General features: G+C 40.7%; 1 protein-coding gene across 1 annotated transcript in view; it reads left to right on the top strand.

Moving 5' to 3' along the window:
• PKN1 (protein kinase N1) overlaps positions 1-20,315 on the top strand; it is a 97,785-nt gene that overhangs the window by 44,624 nt on the left and 32,846 nt on the right. Inside the window, exon 2 of the mRNA XM_070937410.1 lies at positions 14,522-14,822. Within this exon, the coding sequence (XP_070793511.1) occupies positions 14,522-14,822 (301 nt within the window). The remainder of the gene's footprint in view (positions 1-14,521; positions 14,823-20,315) is intronic.

Here is a 20,315-nt window from a genome sequence, read left to right as displayed (position 1 = left end):
AGAAATACCAGTAAAATTAGTATGTACATCTCCACCCCAGGCCACCCCAACGATGCCCTTGAAGTGATGTCCCAGTGCCTGGAGGCTGTGCGGATCTGGATGGGGAGGAACAGGCTCAGGCTCAACCCTTCCAAGACTGAGTGGCTGTGGCTCCCGGCATCCCGATATAGTCAGTTGACTCCATCGCTGACTATTGGGGGCGAGTCTTTGGCCCCCACTGAAAGGGCTCGCAATCTGGGAGTCCTCCTGGATAGGCAGCTGTCTTTGGAGGAACATCTAATGGCTGTTACCAGGGGGACCTTTTATCAGGTTCGCCTGATTCGCCAGTTGCGGCCCTTTCTTGATCGGGATTCCTTGTGCACAGTCACTCATGCCCTCGTCACCTCTCGCCTTGACTACTGCAACGCTCTCTACATGGGGCTCCCCTTGAAGAGCACCCGGAGGCTCCAGCTGGTCCAGAATGCAGCAGCGCGGGTAGTGATGGGAGCAACATGGCGCTCCCATGTAACACCGCTCCTGCGCGAGCTGCACTGGCTCCCGGTGGTCTTCCGGGTGCGCTTCAAGGTGTTGGTTATCACCTTTAAAGCGCTCCATGGCATAGGGCCTAGCTATCTCCGAGACCGCCTGCTGCTACCGATGACCTCCCATCGACCCGTGCGCTCCCACAGAGAGGGCCTCCTCAGGGTGCCATCAGCCAAACAATGTAGGCTGGTGGCCCCCAGGGGGAGGGCCTTCTCTGTGGGGGCTCCCACCCTCTGGAATCAGTTGCCCCCGGAGATAAGAAGAATCCATGACCTCAATGCCTTCCGTCGTTCCCTGAAAACCTATCTTTTTCAGCAAGCCGGGTTGGCTTAGAACAAATTTTTAAATTCTTTTAATTAGTTTGTGATTCTTAACTTCGGGCCAAAATTTATATATATTTTAAATGTTTTAATATTTGTATTCTATGTTTTTTATCTTGGCTGTACACCGCCCTGAGTCCTCAGGGAGAAGGGCGGTATATAAATTGGAAATTAAATTAAATTAAATTAAATTAAAATGTAGAATAGTAGGTTTAGGTTTAGGTTTATTTGGATTTATATACCGCCCTTCTCCCGAAGGACTCAGGGCGGTGAACAGCCAAAGATAAAACACATACAATATAAAATTTAAAAACAATTTAAAACATATTAAACAAATTTGTCCCATACTAATTAAAACACCCCTTTTTATTAAAAGCAAATTAAAATTAAGCAATTAAAAAGAGTTAGGCCAGCCCAGCTTGTTGGAATAAAAAAGTCTTAGGGCACGGCAGAAAGTGCGGAAATCCGGGATCCTCCGTATCTCCGGGGGAAGATCGTTCCAAAGGGCAGGTGCCCCCACAGAGAAGGCTCTCCCCCTGGGGGCCGCCAGTCGACACTGTTTGACCAACGGCACCCTGAGGAGCCCCTCTCTGTGGGAGCGTACTGGCCGGTGAGAGGCTACTGGTGGCAGAAGGCGGTCTCATAGGTACCCCGGTCCTAAGCCATGGAGCGCTCTAAAGGTGGTAGGTGGTCCCAGAAGACCACCAGGAGCCAGTGCAGCTCGTGCAGGAGAGGTGTTACATGGGAGCACCATGTCGCTCCCATAACCACCCGCACGGCCGCATTCTGGACTAGTTGGAGCCTCCGGGTGCTCCTCAAGGGGAGCCCCATGTAGAGAGCATTACAGTAGTCCAGGCGGGAGGTGACGAGGGCATGAGTGACCGTGCATAAGGAGTCCCGATCCAGAAAGGGACGCAACTGGCGAATCAGGTGAACCTGATAGAAAGTCCTCCTGGCCACAGCCGTCAGATGTTCTTCTAAAGACAGCCGTGTATCCAGGAGGACACCCAAGTTGCGAGCCCTCTCCGTGGGGGCCAACGACTCGCCCCCAATAGTCAGTGATGGCACCAACTGGCTATATCGGGATGCCGGAAACCACAGCCACTCGGTCTTGGATGGGTTGAGCCTGAGTCTGTTTCTCCCCATCCAGATCCGCATGGCCTCCAGGCACCGGGACATCACTTCAAGGGCATCATTGGGGTGGCCCGGGGTGGAGATGTACAGCTGAGTGTCATCAGCGTACTGGTGGTTCTTCACCCCGAAACCACGGATGATCTCACCCAGCGGCTTCACATAAATGTTGAACAGAAGGGGTGAGAGGACTGACCCTTGTGGCACCCCACACACAAGGCACCTCGGGGTCGACCTCTGCCCCCCTGCCAACACAGACTGCAACCGGTCAGAGAGAAAAGAGGAGAACCACCGCAACACAGTGCCCCCCACCCCCAACTCTTCCAACCGGCACAGCATGATACCGCTGAGAGGTCTAATAGGACCAGGACAGAGGAATAGCCCCTGTCCCGAGCCCTCCAGAGATCATCAACCAATGCGACCAATGCCATTTCCGTGCTGTACCCAGGTCTGAAGCCCGACTGGAACGGATCTAGATAAACCGTTTCATTCAGGTACTGGGGAAGCTGTCGCGCCACCACTCTCTCAACAACCTTCGCCACAAAGCGAAGGTTGGAGACTGCACGATAATTTACTAACACTGCCGGGTCCAGGGAAGGCTTCTTAAGGAGAGGCCTCACCACCGCCTCTTTCAAGGCAGTGGGAAAGTCACCCTCACTCAGTGAAGCACAGTGAAGTACATATTAATATCTAACAAATGCATCACAGATAGAATTCTGGATCTATTTTGTTTTGTTTTTGTATGCTAGTGTATGATTGAATGTATTTCAAGAGAATAAATTATAGCTGGGAATCAGCTGCTTCACCTTTAGATATAAAGTGGATATATAGATTATAACGTTGTACAATTATTTTTAATTCCTTCTAATGCTGTATGCAGTGAGTCCATTAGCTTGCATATTTCATTGGAGCAGGGTATCTTTTGCTATTCCCTATGCTACAATAACAAATGCTAGCTTGAATTATCTATACAGCCCATTGTCTTTTCCTGACAGCTGGCTCATGACACAAGCTTGGTTGAGAGTTCTAAGCATCTGCACATCTAAAATTACTTATCTCATTTCTGTGTCATCTGGATTATATGCATACGCACAGCATAATTATATGCCCTCTTTTCTTGAGAAAAACTTTGTCATCTTCAACAACATAAGCAAGATAAGTTGACTGACATGAAGGGAGCAAAATAACCCTGCTTGATGGGTCAAAAGGAAAGCTGTACACGAATCAGCTTTTGGAAGTCTGTTGGCTGACTTTAAATGGTGCAGGATCAGATGTTTTTTGGGCATAGGTTTTTCTACCGTTGTAAAAATGGTTAACACTTCCTATCTCACGGTGTTGAGCACTGGACATCGTAATACATTGAGCTGAAGTTTTCTTGTTTGTTTTAGTTAATAACATTTACCTTATTCCTACCGCAGAGCCAGAACATCCTCTACTGGGTATCCTTGTTCCATTCACTCCAGACACAGGGCTAGAAGGAATTCTAATGAAGATTTTCGTAGGAAATGATAGCTCTTTTCTCAATTTCTGCCCAGCCTTTCTCCAGAGAGGATATGAGCCAGCTGGCTTCACAAACCATTCATGAAATGCAGACTCCCTCTTCATATTTACTTCTTTCTTTGTTTCCTCCCCCCCCCACTTAGTTTTCAGTTTAGTAATTCAGATGCATGGCCAGCAGAGTCACAGATCGCAATGGCTGGGGCTGAGCTAAGGGTCTGCTCCCAGAAAGCATGACAGTACACTTTGTTGTTTGACTACCAACCAGTACTTCCGCTGCTGAGGGAGTGATAGGGTTGCACTGCAGATGAGCCAAAAGAAAGGGAATTTCACTAATACTCAGCCCACAATCCTTACTCTCCTTATGCACGGGCCATCTGCAACCAAACATCCCTTCTCAGTCCTCAAACTGGAGAATAAATAAGCACCATGTGGTCCACCTACACATTAAGAGACTCTTAAGTTGACTTCCTTATTATGACCAACCAATACCTGTTAGCTTTCATCATGGCCCTTTAGGTAATTTTAAACATCTAACCTGAGCCTCATTCAGCCCTTGTACACGTTATGCTTAATGGAAGGTAGCTATAATGTAGGAGATGACTAGGCTGAGCCTGAGAGAGAGAGAGGTCAAGTGTGTCACCAGTCTTGAATCCCTTTGCATCCACAAGAGATCTAAATCCAGCACATCTTGAATTCCATTGATTCTTATCTATCGCCAATTTGCTTTGACCAATAGCAGTTCAGATTCTTGTAGAGAGTGTTAGCATGCCATACATGTGTATTAATTTGAACTGCCTTGACTTGTGATTTCCTGAGCTTGATATATATATATAACCTTTGTTGGGCATATGTCAAAAATAGATGAGCTTTCTGCCAAAAAGAAGTTCTACATCATCCAGAGAGTGCTGTCACCTTGTGCTTGGATACAGCCTTCATAATCAAGATAAATTCAATCTTTCACAAGGATTAGGAAGTGATTCATTCTACTTTCTGCCTCCACCTCAAAACAAAACTAGAGAAGAACTGGTATAAACCAGGTAGCAGCCAAGACATCAAAATGTACCTGAGTAAGGAAAGTGGATTTCAGAACCTCAGAAAGCCCCTCCAGATTTTCTTTCAACCATGTTATCAGGCTGTTAGGTTTTATTGAATGTGATCATCCCATGAATGAAGTTTTCAAATTAGGCTACAAGACTCAGAATAAACTCTCCTCATTGAGAATTCTGACCCTCTTCTCTAGGAATGCAACTATCTTCATCACCTTTTTGACGTTTACAGAGGCATTTCTAGTGTTGCCCCGTCTGAAGATTCTCTAAAGACGGCTATAGCACGTTGCATTATTATATAGAATGTCTTCCCTCAGATGGTGGAATACTACATGGGATTTAACCATGAAAGTTCTCTTTTCACAAAGGGGATGGTGTATCCAATCCACAAAGATTTTTTTTTTTAATTTGATTTATATGCTGCCCTTCTCCGGAGACTCAGGGCGGCTTACAATGCGCTAAGCAATAGCCTTCATCCTTTTGTATATTTTATACAAAGTCAGCTTATTGCCCCCACAACTGGATCCTCAATTTACCTACCTTAGAAAGGATGGAAGGCTGAGTCAACCTTGAGCCTGGCGAGATTCGAACCTGCAATAATTGCAGGCAGCTGGTCTTAATAACAGGGTGCTTTAGACCAGTGGTCCCCAACCTTTTTATCGCCAATCAGACCAATCGGACCAATCAGCCTTTGATAATTTTACCGTGGCCCGCTGAGCGCGCGCAGGGGTGGGGGCTTTGGGCCACACGTGCGTACCTGCGTGGGGCTCTCTTCCCTGGAGCCTTTGCGCACGGCCCAGGAGCTTTTGCGCACGGCCCAGGAGCTTTTGCGCATGGCCCAGGAGCCTTTGCGCTGCAGCGTTCATGTCCCCCGGCCGCTGCGCGGCCCGGTGCCAGGTACTCCACGGCCCGGCACCGGTCCGCGGACCGGGGGTTGGGGACCACTGCTTTAGACCACTGTACTACCAAGGCTCTTTGGTACTGTAGTACAAAATAGGGAGAAATACATATTGGGGGGGGCATCAATATGGGTAACCAGTGTACAGTACCGTGTTTCCCTGAAAATATGACATGTCTGGATAATAAGCCCAATCGGGCTTTTCAGTGCATGCAATAATATAAGCCACCCCCCCCCCCCGCAAAATAAGCCCCCCACCAGCTACTTACACCCATGCGCAGCTGTTCCCACCATTTCCTCTGGTTGCTTGCTGCGCAACCAAAATGAGTTGTTGAGGCGAGGTTGGGGGGGGAAGAGGGGAGATGCCCTCCCCTCCCTGTTCTTCACACTGGCCGAGTGGCCCAACATGTCCCACCCTACCCCAATGGCAACAGCAGCCTGGCTGCTTCCCTTCCCCGCTATCTCTATTGAGAGGGGTGGCAGGTGGGGCAGGGGAAAATTGAGACACGTGGAGTGAGACATGGCTCCTCTTGCTGTCTCTTCTCCCCCCCTTGCTGAGCATGGACTGAATTCTTCTAAACCCATTGCTTAGCCACCCTTTAGGAATGCAATTTGGGGGTGGCAGTTAGGGCAGGTGAGAAGCGGGACATGTGCCTTACCTTTCCAGCTCCATTGCGTTCCTCACCATTGTGTCCAGGGAAACACCCTGTAAAAGAAAACCTGCTCGTGAGTTCAATCAAACTTCTCGAACTCGCGAAAAGGTTTTCTTTTACAGTGTGTTTCCCTGGACACAACGGCAAGGAACGTGACGGAGCTGGAAAGGTAAGACGCGCGTCCCGCTTCTAACCCGCCCTACCTGCCACCCCCAAATTGCATCCCTAAAGGGGGCGGGTGGCTAAGCGAGGGGCAGGAGCCCTGTCATGCCCAGCGAGGGGGAAAGAAGAGATGGCAAGGGGAGCCACATCTCGCTCCACACGTCTCAATTCTTCCCTGCCCCACCTACCATCCCTCTTGCTAAAGAGATGGCGGGGAAGGGAAGCAGCTGTTGCCATTGGGATGGGGTGGGACATGTTGGGCTGCTTGGCTGGTGCGAAGAACAGGGAAGAGAGGTGACGGCAGTGACGGGACATCCAGTCCCATGTTCGCCACCTCCTGCACCCCCAAAATAATAAGTCCCCCAGATAATAAGGCCAAGCCCTTATTTGGGGGGGGGGGGGTGTCAAAAGAAAATAAGACCCTGTCTTATTTTCGGGGAAATACGGTATATAGTTTAACCATGTCCCCTTTATTCCTAATTTTCTCAAGTGTTCTTTTGTGGGCTTTCTTTCTGGTTTGTCATTGTGAAACTGCAAAAAGAAACTATCTCCTCCCACAGGAAGCTGCATCAGAACTCTTTCTAGGCTAACATTGTCTTGGGAGTGATAAGGAGATTCTGTAAAATTTCCTGTATCCTACGAGAGCTTTCATGGTAAGTCCAATGTATCATTCCAGGCTGTATTTCCTATTATGAAAACTCATTAATATATATTTGGAAGTATCCCTGTATAGCTTCATGTTCTATTTTTACTCCGAAGAATTCAGTCTCAGATCTTTAAGATAAATCTTGTAGGAAATGTGTGGTGGACATGGAACAGTTTGTTTATTTGACTTCCAGTAGATATATTTGCACCTCACTGTTGACATACATGACTTTTGAACTTTTCCCATACTTGCGCAGTTTTGCCTCCTGTGTCCAGAATGGAGGAAAAAGTTCAAAAAGTAAATGGAGCTTTGTCCTCTTCCATATAGAATCATGCTGGCCTTAGCTTTGCTGTCCTAACATTAGCTAAAGAGCGTTCCTCCCTCTTGCCTTGACCTTTGCATTGCAGTGTCTGCTACGCTGTGTTAAGGTCAGCTCTGATTCTGAAGGAAGTGTGAGTCAGCAGCAAACTTCATTTCCTGCATTGCATCAGAAGGTTCCAGAGCAAGCACAGAGGATGTTCAGAGCGTGACTTGGCCTGAGTCCCACTCAGGGCTGAGAGAGAGCCAGCAAGACACACATGTCCCGAACTTCAAGAAATTCAGTCTAAGCCTGCAAGTGCCATTTCAATGAGATTCATCTTCACAGCCACACTATCAGATTCCTTTTGTTTTCCCATCCTCACAGGACAGTGATCTTCCAGAAGACATTGGCCATATGATCTATACTTTTGTGTAACTTGCTCTGTAATATGTGCTTTATTCCTTCTGGCTGCTTGCTTCCTCAGTACAAACAGTATTGCATTTTTATGCAAAATGATTTATTAGTTTTGTGAATCATAGCCGCTGGGACTGATGTAAATTCACAAACTACATTTTGAATTTATGGAATTTTTTCTAATCCCAGACTGATAAAATGGAGAAACATAACAAAAGAGTTGCAGATTAAGTCACACTAAATAAATTACTTAATGTAAAAAAAAATGTAAAAACGGACCATGTGAAGGAAAAATTTTGAAAAGTCAATACATTTCTGTGCTTAAGTAATGAACCCTCAATGATGGCATCTCTGAGAGATAAGTTACTCCTGCATAATTGCACTTGTTTTATCTGATCAACGTTAGAAGGATGGACCTTTCATGGTTGATTTGTTTTGTTTCTGATATACCAATTAAGAATTGATAGATTTTTTTGATATATTGATTTTTTACTGATCATTGGGTTGGAAATGATATAATGACCGTAATTATTATTTATTATTTTAATTAGCTTTGTAGCTAGTAGAAAAAGTACTACAATCCTTCTTCTCTTTACTTGCATTCTAGTCCATATGGAAGCAAACCAAATCATTATATAAAGATAATATAATTTCAAAAGGTGAGAAAATAGCTATTATCTGTTAGTTTGCTCTTCACAGCAGCCTTTAGTACACATTGAAATTACTTTGCATCCAAAATAGCCTTAATTTGTTTAGATCAGTCTGCTCTTTTGCATTCCATTCTGTGATTTACCATTTGCAAATTCTCTGCCTCCATGCTTTTTTCTGTCTGCTGTTTTTCTTAGTTTGAAGAATAATGCTGAGGAATGTAAAAACTTTCTCACTATCTTGTCCACCTATGTGTGAATTGGGCAACTATATGAATTTGTTTGTTTTAAAAAACCAAGTAGATGTGCAATTTTAATTGGTCCATATAAAGAAGTGACCCTAGCTGTAATTTTGGAATCTACCTCCCCTTTGAAAATTCAATCTCAAATAATAGGAAGGAGAAGTGAATGAATTGAGAGAAAGGGGAAGACTGGCAATATTGTGGTTAGACGGGGTTGAAAAAGAGATATAAAGAGCGAGACAGGGGTGGGTTCTACTTATCTTTACTACTGGTTCGCATGCACAGATCACCCATAATGATGTCGTGGCAAGTGGGCGGAGCCTCCTGCTGGTTTTACTACCGGTTCTATAGAACCGGACTGAACCAGGAGCAACCCACCACTGGAGCGAGATGAGAAATTTAAAGAACAAATGACAGTATATGAAATTGGGTATGGATGTGATAGAAGGAAGGCAGTTTGCAAAATTGGAAAGATATGAAGTGGATGCAGGGAATGGCCATAAAGTAGATTTATTTATATTTATTATATTATTTATTAATATTTGTTTTGCTTTTCTCTTCTATCTTACATTTATTTTGCTTATTTTAGTCTCTCCCCCCCCCCCTCCGCTTCATGTTGTAACAGTCCTTAACTGCAAAGAAAATAACAGGTTAGATATGTATCTATGTGAAATTAACTCATAAAGAAAATGAATATAAGAAGTCAGGAGGAGGATATGCGAGCCTCATTTTCATTCCTCCAGTTGGCCTCTGTTTTGGTGTTGCTAGCAAATGCAGGAACTGTATTAGGAAGTGGTTTATTTGCACACAAGCTGGAAGAGCTGTTTGAATCAACATGCAGGAAGTGAGGGTGCAGTCAGCACACAGTAGCAAGCAAACCCAGTGGCCTGCTGTTTTTATCTCCTGGCTCTCGGATGTCCTTTTCGGAACCAGACACAAGCTCTGAGCATGACCTGGAGGTACTAGCTTTTGAAAGGGAGCTTGAGGTGGTTGGGAAATCACTTGCACATTCCTCTCCTTTTTTTCTTGCATTGTTTAATAACCAGAGAGGGAGGCTGTTGTACCAACCTTATAATAGTATGAATACGGAAGTTAAATCGGAGGAGGAATTTCAGATTAAGTGAGGAATTAAGCAGGAGAAACATTGTAGGATGAATATAGAGACATGAGTGTGTATCCTGTACCATAAAGTGTGTTTCTGGTTTGAGATCCGTGGTGATTTACCCACAAATGACCTGGAAGTTTGCATTCTTAATCTGCTCTGCATTGGGTGCGCATAGCAGATTGGTGACTGATCTAAAATATCTCAGAATATTACAGAAAATAAAAACTTAAACAAGCATTTTATATGGATGGAAAGCCTCATGCAAGACTGGGTGAGGGGCTGCATATCCACAGATTTAATCAGGACAAATCCTTCACCATGTGAGGACAGTGTACACACACACACACACACACACACACACACACACACACACACACACACACACACTTTCTTATAATCACTTTGTGTAAACTGTTCAGGAGTGGTGGTAAAAGTGATGTGTTTGGAGATCTCGATGGATTACAGGATAATATTGAGGGTCATGTGTGGAGTTTAAGAAGCAGTTAATGAGTTTGTTGAGAGGAGCACAAATACTGTGTATTAAGAAAGAGAAAGACTACAATATTTTACTGTAGAATATATTTGATATCTTAAAGTCTCTATATATTGGCTAGAATTATTTTTTAAAACATTAGTTTTATCAGAGAGCAAATCTACGCAGGTTTTTGTTCATTTAGAGAGATCTGTCTGCATCGTGCCTTGCTCCAAACCTTTAATTCACCGGCTCTCTTTCCCCCTTTCCATTCACTTCAGTGCAATATTTTAGCTATTCCCAATACTATCTTCTCTGATTCTTTAGGTTTACCCGATTTTGGAAAATGAAAATTAATACATAGGAAGAAAAAGCCTCTCCCCTCCCAATGTTTGGAGCATTGTTCCTTGTTTCATGAGAAACATGAGAAGACAGCAGCTGCCTGTTGTGTTTTCTAGCCCACTTCTTAAATTCCCTTCAGGAGGTTTCTCACATGTTGATTATGTTATTGAATGAGCTGCGTGAATGTCATTTGACTACACAACTGATTATTTTGGAATTGTAGTCTGTAGTTAGAATACTGTAATCGCTTTTTGACTTCCGGGACCAGAAGAATCTACTGGCCTATATTTCCCATTCTAAGTTGGCACTAATTTGCCCATTATTAGTGACTTTTAATTTTTACTCAGTTCCTACCCTTAATTTTGACTTGGAGATCCTTCTGGACTTGTGGCTTATGCCTAAGGAGCGTATGACACAGCAAGGCTAGGGAGATTTTATTTAGAGGCATTTTGTGTGCCGGTTACACCCATTACTGAACCAGGAGATATTACGCAGTAGTCATGCCCTGATCACTTCCTAGCTGCATTAGTGTGATTTCCTCTGTAAGGATTCTTCAGGTCCATCTGGAAATTACAACTGGTCCAAAATGCAGCAACTGGGGGCAGTTTTGGGCATCTATATTTTGCCCATATTACATCGCTGTGTATGAGCTTCTCTGAGTCCCAGTGGTTTTGTTGGGAGAGGTACAATTTAAGGGGGGTGGCTATTACCCTTGAAGCCATGGATAGCATGGGTCCAGGTTACTTGGGAGGCTGTCTCTCCTTGAGTGTATCTGTTCATCACATCTATAAGTAGTCCTCAACTTATAACAGTTTATTTAGTGACCGTTCAAAGTTACAACAGCACTGGAAAAAGTGACTTATGACCCTTTTTCAGAGTTATAACCTTTGCAGCATCCCCATGATCGTGTGATCAAAGTTCAGATGCTTGGCAACTTGTTCATACTTCATTGCAGTGTCCCGGGGTCAAGCAAAGTCAGTGGAGAAGCCAGATTCACTTAACAGCCAGGTTACTAACTTACTAACTGCAGTGATTCACATTGTTAAATGCTGTCATTTAATGGGACCTAGGATCCCAGGCATTCAGCTGACTATCACTGAGTGATAGTATATCTTTTGAGTTATGATGAATGTATTTTTATGATGCCTATGATCATGATTTATTACTTATAGCTTTTATGTACACTGAGAGCTTATGCACCAAAGACAAATTCCTTGTGTATCCAATCACACTTGGCCAATAAAGAATTCTATTCTATTCTATTCTATTCTATTCTATTCTATTCTATTCTATTCTATTCTATTCTATTCTATTCTATTCTATTCTATTCTATTCTATTCTATTCTATTCTATTCTATTGTTCCTTGCCTTCTAGAAGGGCTTAAAAACCTGACTTTTCCACAGATATTGGGGTAGGATGAGGCTGGAGCCTAACAAGAGGATATATTGATGTGTGGGAGAATGTTGCCTTAAGATGCCATGTGTTTTTATTGCAATTAATTGGCGTTTTTCTGTTTTTTGTACTATATGAGTGATTTTATTAGCCTTTTAAATAAATAAAAATAAAAAGTAACTACAGTATATTGACAGAATCTAAAAGAATTTGATTGTTATGAAGCATTGTTTGTTTGATAGAGACCACCATACAATAAGTTTTCTTTTTATAATAAAACCTACTAAATACTAAGCACAGTTAGGGAGATGAATGATACGACAAGTTGTGGTTAACTAGAATTGGAAATGAAAGTGTTCAAATTTGTGGCTGCGATGAAGAAAGAGAGGGAGAGGTTTGATAAATAAAAGAAACATGATGTAGCAAAGAGGTACATTGTTACTAAGTGTTAAATAATATCTTCATGTATTAAATAACATATTTCTCAGAGTCAACTACAGGTATATGTGCAAAATACAAACTGCTGTTTATTGCACTTGTTTATTGTTTTGTAGATTGCTCTAAGCTTTTTTAAGAGGAAGAGTGATAGTAATACTTCTTATCTCAGTGAACAGATGGTAGAAACCTTGTGTTATTGGGGGAGGGGGTGAATCACAAGGTTTCCACCATCTTTAAAAACAAAACAGTATTTTAAACACAGTGACTAATGAAACACTGAAGGTAAAAAAAACCAGCATTGGAACAAAGTGGGAAAAAAGAAGAAAAGAAACTACACAAAAGCAAACAAAATATAAATGTATTTGGAACCTTAAGGAGAAATACAAAAATGTTACCATCCCCATTAAGTACTTATATTCACAAATAGATTTGTAAAGACAAAAATGTTGAGATAATTCCTATTCCAGCATAATTAAAATACCACATTGATCAGCTAAGATTTCAATATAGGTTGACTTGTTCTGTGCAACTATTTTTGGTTTTGATACTCTACAGCAGGGATATCAAACTCACGGCGTCATGTGACATATCATGATTTTTTTTCCCCCCTTCGCTAAACCGGGCTTGGCTGTGGCCAGTGTGTGATGCATCCGGCCCACGGGCCAAGAGTTTAACAGCCCTGCCTTACAGTGTTTGCAAGTATCACAGATCTACCAGATCTCCAAACTGTCCATTAGGAGTTCTGTAGCTCTAATCTATAAGTCTCAGCAGGGGAATTATTGACTTTGTTTGCCAAGTGAAACAAGATTCTGAATAAGATTGCAGTTCAGGGAGGTTGGCAGCAGTTGTCAACATCACCATGAAAAGATATCCAAGGTAGAGCTGCATGTAGTGTATTCGGGGAAGGAATGTATGTTTGGATGCAAAAAAAAAAAAAAAAGGCAGAAACGGAGATTTCTGGGTTTTATTTATAGATTGAAAGGGTGATGAGAGGGAATGTAATTGGCATGGGCCTGAAATTAGATTCTAGTTCTGAGGAGAAAATGAGGTTATAATAAAAATGGAATAGGGATTAAATAGAGTCAAATGTTTGTCCTTGGTCCATTTTCTTTTCCAGTCCTGCAGCTAACACAATTGTATATCTGTTTCTCTCCTGTTTCTTATTTTCTTAGCAGAAATTCACTATTAATACAATACAATATATGTTAATGTATTATTTGGGGTATATATTTTTTTATTAAAATGTAACTGAATTTGGCTCATGAATTGCTTCCTTCAGGCCTGACTGCTGGGAAATTAGAATAATTATTACAGCCAAACCCTACCTGTGATTAATCTTGACAGAGTTTCTTTAAGGGAGGGCCAGCATCATACTATTACTTGAATTTAGTGTGCTTCAGTAAACCATATAATTTTCCAACTTCCTGCTTTTGATAAAAGGCAGAATATGGGAGGAGTAAGAGGAATACATGCATATAAAGGCCATTTATATATATTTAATAATATATCCTCATTAGGCTTATGTTTGTGTAAATATTAATGATTTAGTTTAATAAAAATTAAATGCTAACTTTTGCAAATTTGGATTAGATTTAGATTTAGTTTTCAACAACCAAGAGGTTGTTTTAAAAGACAAGTTTATACATTTAAATCAGGGCTGTCAAACAGGAGGCCCACGGGCCAGATGCATCACGTGCTGGCTATGCCCATATCTGGTTTAGCAAAGGGGAAAAAAATCATGATACGTCACATGACAACGCCGTGAGGATGCGAGTTTGACACCTCTGATTTAAATGAACTGCAGGTAGTCCTTGACTTACAACCACAATTGAGTCCAAAATTTGACAGACAAAGTCAATTTGGGAAGCTGGGTTTGTTTAATGGCCGTGTGACACATTAGCAATGAATAAGTGATTCATTTAACAACTGCAGTGAAAATTAGGCTTATTGCATGATAACTTGTTTAATGACCACATTGCTTAGCAGCTGAAATTCCACTCCCAATTGTGATTGTAAGTTGAAGACTATCTCTATTGCATTATAGTTCCTGTTTATTTAGAGACATTGGTGCTATTCTGCTTATTGCAACTATAATATATTTAGGGAAGGGGTAAAATGGTTGAAGGGATTTAATTTGCTCGTTGTTTTTTTCTTTTGCATAGTTTACAGCACTAGAATATTTTCAAGGCTTTTACGATTTCAGAAAGGAATCAAAGGGACAGAGACAAAGATTAATGTTGGTAATCTAATGACTGGGCATGTAACTTTTTTGCCATGCTTGCTTTGCAGAGTGACCCAGGCAACTGGTCAGTCCTGGACCACCTGGGTCTGGATCAGAGCTCAGATTTTTCAGACACCAGTGTGCAACAGAAATTGGATGAAGAGAAAGAGAAAATTAAACGTGAGATCCGCAAAGAATTGAAAATAAAGGAGGGAGCAGAAAATTTACGCAAGGCTACCACAGACCGTAAGAATCTCTCCAATGTGGAAAACTTGCTCAAGAACTCCAACCGCAAACTGGAAACGTTGCATCACCAGCTTCAGGATCTCAATGCACATATTGTCGTCAAGGACCCTGAAGAGCTGGGGGGTGAGTGTGTTAAATTTTTGGGGTGGGACAACATGGATACAACAACAACAGGGTGCGGAGAGAAGTAGTGATATGGAAAAGGAACGAAAAGAAAATTGCACAAATTGTTGTCAGCTCTCAGTAGAATAGGCACAATAAATTTCCCTAGAAGAGGTTTACGGCAATAAAAAAGGATTCTTAATTTGAGTTTTTGGTGGTTTCTTTGGTTAGGAAAGAACCAACCAGCAGCTACACCTTTTTGAAAACTCTTCTGGCTGATAGGGAAATTAGGCAATACCCTGGTAATGTTTGTCTCTGATATTCACTGCTGGCACTTCAAAGGAAGCAATTACTTTGTCAAAAACTGTATTTTACTTATTTAACCGGATTTGATAGCATCTCCAGATATTCTCCAGGGACTTCGTAGTACATTTTGTGTGTGTGTAGTATCCTGTATGTGTGAGAGCCAGTTTGGTCTAGCGATTAAGGTACCAAGCTAGAACGAGACGGTGACTTCTAGGCCTGCATAAAAGTTGGCTGGGTGATTTTGGCCCAGTCCTCTCTCTCAACCCACAATGTCAGGCTCCGGCAACAAAGCCAGTCAGTCAGTTCTTGTTACAACCAAGTATTGATCCCCCTCCCCAAAAAGTAGACGCTTCACTTGTGGTGAAACACCAGGAAGAAAAAACAATGGTAGTTCCTGTGTTCCTCCTGAGTATATGGAGCCTGGGAATTTATCTTATCTCTGTGGATTTTCCAACATTGAAACTTAAAGTGAAGGCACTTGCTTAAAACCAAATACTTTGAGGTTGATAAGAGTGCAGCTCTGATTTGTAATATATGTCTCATATATAATAAATTCTTCCTGCGTGAGCAATAATTCATTTGAATTATTGTTCAAGTTTTTTAACAAATTGAATTTAGTTACAGATAGGTTGGTGTGTCTAGCCTTTTATTTGTTTAGCTTACTTATTAGATTTATATCCTGCCTTTCCTTCAAGAGCAACAAATGATGTATGTAGCATTCCCTTTTCTGGTTTTTCCCCACAGTAGCAACCTTCCTTTGACATAGGTTGGGCCATTGTTTCTTAATCTTTGCAGTTTGAAAATGCATGGACTTCAACACACATCTGCCCCAAAGAGCCCTCTTGAGCTCTCATGACTTGGAACTTGAGGTCTGGCGTTTCTGACCATTCAGATAATCAAAACAGCTAGCAGAAGGAAAAAAAATCATTAAAATGCATGCATATAGGTTAAAAAATATTCAAAATGCTTTCCATCCAGTTGCCCCCGGTTCGGACTGGTTCTATAGAACAGGTAGTAAAACTGGCGGGAGGCTCCGCCCACTGACCTGGATGTTATTATAAGTGATCTACGCATGCGCAGAAGCTTCTGTGCATGCCCAGAAGAGCGTGCGAGTGAAGCGAGTGAGTACCTGTGGGCACAATGCGAACCGGTAATAAAGGTAAGTAGAACCCACCCCTGTTTCTATCCCTCTGCTCCAATCCACAGCATCCATGTTCCCTCTAAAATTTTGGGCTGACTAGTTTTCTCATCTTATCAGTTATTCTGGACTGTGACAGTGGCTCATTTTATATGGTAGACTATGAGGATTGTAGCCTGACAGTCCAGGAGTAGTAGCTGTTGAAAGATCAACTTATTACTGTCAGCATCAATTTATTTTTATTTATTATTATATATAAAACAAATTTATATAGCCACTCAACTCATACATAGGTGACTCCAGGCAATTTATAGCATCCATCCATCCATCATCTATCTCAAAATCAATATACTTCTATTATTATGCATGCATTTTTATATTTTTATTAGTTTTCACTTTTATATTTCTACTTAATGAGATCTATCAGCCATTTTTAGCATTTTAAAGAAATGCAAAGTCTTTTTTTTTTTTTATTGCAAAAGTTTTACAATTACATTTTCAACCCTTTCCCCCCCCCACCTTCAACCCACCCCAACCTCCCTAACCCTCCCTAGCCCTCCCCTTCCCCGGACTTCCACACAGTATACTCATATCAAGTAAAAAAAAAAAACCTTTATATAAAACTTATATAAAACTTGAACCCCTCCCTCCCCCTTATAATTTTCTTTTTTATCTTCATTACATTAACATATTTCTATCTTGATATATCATTTTCAAATGAAAGCTATTTGATACTTCCTAGTTTGGTATTTGTTCTGAACATAATCTATCCACTTTTTCCATTCCCATTCATAAATCTCTTGTGAATAATCTTTTAGATATGCTGAAATCTTCGCCATCTCTGCAAAACTGGCCATCTTCATAGTCCATTCCTCGATAGTGGGCAAAGCTTCATTTTTCCAGTATTTTCCTATCAATAATCTTGCTGCTGTTATCATATACAATATCAACTTTGTTTCACCCAATGTGAAACCCTTAACTATACCCAATAAAAACAGTTGTGGAGAAAATTGAATTTTTTTCTTCAAAACATTCTGCATGACCCACCAAATTTTTATCCAAAAAGCCTTAACTTTCCTACAAGTCCACCAAACATGATAATATGTAGCATCTAAACAGTCACATCTCCAACATTTTGGCTGAACATTAGGGTACATACACGACAATTTTTTGGGGTCTAAGTGCCATCTATAAAACATTTTATAAAAATTTTCCCTCAGATTTTGCGACTGTGTAAATTTTACATTCTGAACCCAAATTTTTTCCCATGTTTCCAACATCACTGGTTCTTCAAAATTTTGTGCCCACTTAATCATACAATCTTTAACTAATTCAGTTTCTGAATCCCTTTCTAACAAAACATTATAAAGCCTTTTAATATGCATTGGACCTTTCTCTTTTATATGTCTAACCAATTCTTCCTCATGCAACATAATACCAGTTTTTTGGTCCTCTTTCCATCTCAATTGTAATTGATTATATTGTAGCCAAGTTAAATTAATCCCTTCAGCCAACAGTGTCTGTAGTGTTTTCAGCTGCCATCTGCCCGCATCTGTAAAAAGAACCTCTTTGTATAGAAACCCCCCGAGTGACATTATATTTGTATTCCACAAAGTATGACCAAGATCCAGCCATAACGGTAATTTATAATCCCATTTGAGTCGGTGCTTCTTCCAAACTCTCATCAAAGAGTCTCTTAGTATATGGCTTTTAAATACTTTATCCGCTTTGTTATCATAAAATAAGTAGGCATGCCATCCAAATTCAAGATCAAAACTTTCTATATTCAATATTCCAGTCTTTTTCCTTCCAAACCAATCACTTGTTAAAGTCAAAGCTGCTGCATCATAATATAACTGTAGGTTTGGAAGTTTAAGACCTCCCCTTTCTGGAACATCTTGCATAATTTTCAATTCCACTCTCGGTTTTTTCTCATTCCAGACAAACTTATTCACTCCAGTTTGCCACACTTTCAGTTGTTTATCACTTTTAAGCACCGGAATCATTTGAAACAAAAAAAGAAATCTTGGCAAAATGTTCATCTTAACTGCTGCTATTCTTCCAAGTAGAGACAGCTGCAGTTTTTTCCAAGTCTCCATATCTTTCTGCAACTCTCGCCACAACACCTCATAATTATTTTGAAACAATTTTGTGTTTGATTCTGCAACCTGAACTCCTAGATATTTTACCTTTGGTACAATCTCAAAACCTGCCCTCCTTTCAAGCTCGTGTTTACGATCTTGTGTCATATTTTTAACTATCATCTTAGGTTTTTTTTGATTCAGTCTAAAACCTGAAACTTTACCATAGTCTTGTATAATGTCCTTCATCAGGATTATTGATTCCATTGGCTGTGTTAGGGTAACAACCAGATCGTCTGCAAATGCTTTTATTCTGTAAGCCTCTTGCCTTATCATTATACCTTTCAAGATATTAGAATCCCGTATCGTATTTAACAAAACTTCTAGTGTTAAAATAAATAAAAGTGGGGACAGCGGACATCCCTGTCTTGTTCCTTTTTCAATTTTAAACTCTGTTGTCAAACTTCCATTAATAATAATCTGTGCCTTTTGCTCTTGATAAATTGCTGAAATCGCCTGTATAAATTGATCCCCAAAGTCCATCTTTTTAAAAGTCTTTAGTAGAAAATTCCAATCCACTCTATCAAAGGCCTTCTCTGCATCCAAGAAAACCAGCACTGCAGGAATCTGTTTATTCTTCTCAAGATATTCCAATAAATCTATTACTTGCCTTACGTTGTCCTTCATGTATCTACCCTCGATAAATCCCGCTTGATCATCATGAATCACCTTTTGGATTACTGGCATCAACCTGTTGGCTAATACTTTTGCATAAATTTTATAATCAGTATTCAGAAGAGATATTGGTCTGTAATTCTCCGGTCTTTTAGGACCTGCTTGCTCTTTTGGTATCAAAGATATATAAGCTGTTGTCCATGATGGGGGTATTGATTCTAAATTAGATAAAAAGAGTTTGGCGAAGTCTAGGATCAGATTACCACAGACTTTTTTTGATATGAAAGAAGACTTGGAACTAAAAGATATTTGGAGAATACGTAATCCAAAAGAATTGGGCTACACTTTTTTTTCTGACAGACACAGATCCTTCTCTAGGATTGACTTCATTTTGTTGTCAGATGATTTACTTGTTAAGACAAAAAGAACAAAGATTTTTCCAAGAACTTTGACTGACCATAGCCCAGTATGGATAGAAATTGAGATAGGCAAGACTGAGAGATGCTCTTGGAGATTAAATGAAAACCTGTTCAGATATGAAAAAAATATAATAGTACTTAAAAAGCACTTGAAAGAATTTTTTGAAATAAATTTGAATAAAGGTACCCCAATTGAAATTGTGTGGGATGCAAGCAAAGCTTACATGAGAGGGGTGCTTATTTATATGAACTCTAAACATAGATTGATTCGACAAAAGAAAAGATCTGAATTGGAAGCAGAAATAAAGAATAAAGAACAGCTACTTATTAAAAACCCAACAGATGAAAGAATACGTGGTGCTATAAAACTTTTGAAAGACCAATTTCAAATGCTTATGGCGGAACAAGTTGCAACAAATTTACAATATGCGAAGCATAATACATTTTGTAATGCCAATAAACCGGGCAGATGGTTGGCCTATACATTGAGGAAAAAACAGAGTATACGGACTATTGATAGTATTGATACTGGAGGGAAAGAAATTTTTCAACAAAAATTAATCAAAGAAGCTTTTGTGGATTATTACACTAAACTATATGCTAAAGAGGATGTGCAGAATGGACTTTTAGAAAAATACTTAGATAATAAAAGAGTTACAAAAATTACTGACCAACAAAAGGAAAGAATGAATTATCCTATAACAGAGGAGGAGATAATAGTAGCAATTAAACAATTAAAAACAGCCAAAGCTCCTGGAACGGATGGTTTGACTGCAGTGTATTATAAAACTTTGCAAGCAGAAATGCTGGAACAACTTAGAGATCTATTTTGTAATATTCAACAAGGGGAGAAATGCAAAGTCTTAACAACCATATATTTACTGGATAAAAAGAT

The sequence above is a fragment of the Pituophis catenifer genome, unplaced genomic scaffold (genome assembly GCF_029215685.1).
Source record: "Pituophis catenifer annectens isolate HBS135680 unplaced genomic scaffold, rPitCat1.0.hap2 SCAF_2, whole genome shotgun sequence".
Classification (NCBI taxonomy): domain Eukaryota; kingdom Metazoa; phylum Chordata; class Lepidosauria; order Squamata; family Colubridae; genus Pituophis; species Pituophis catenifer.
The sequence above is the reverse complement of the archived record's forward strand: the minus strand, read 5'-3'. Positions and strand labels throughout refer to the sequence as shown.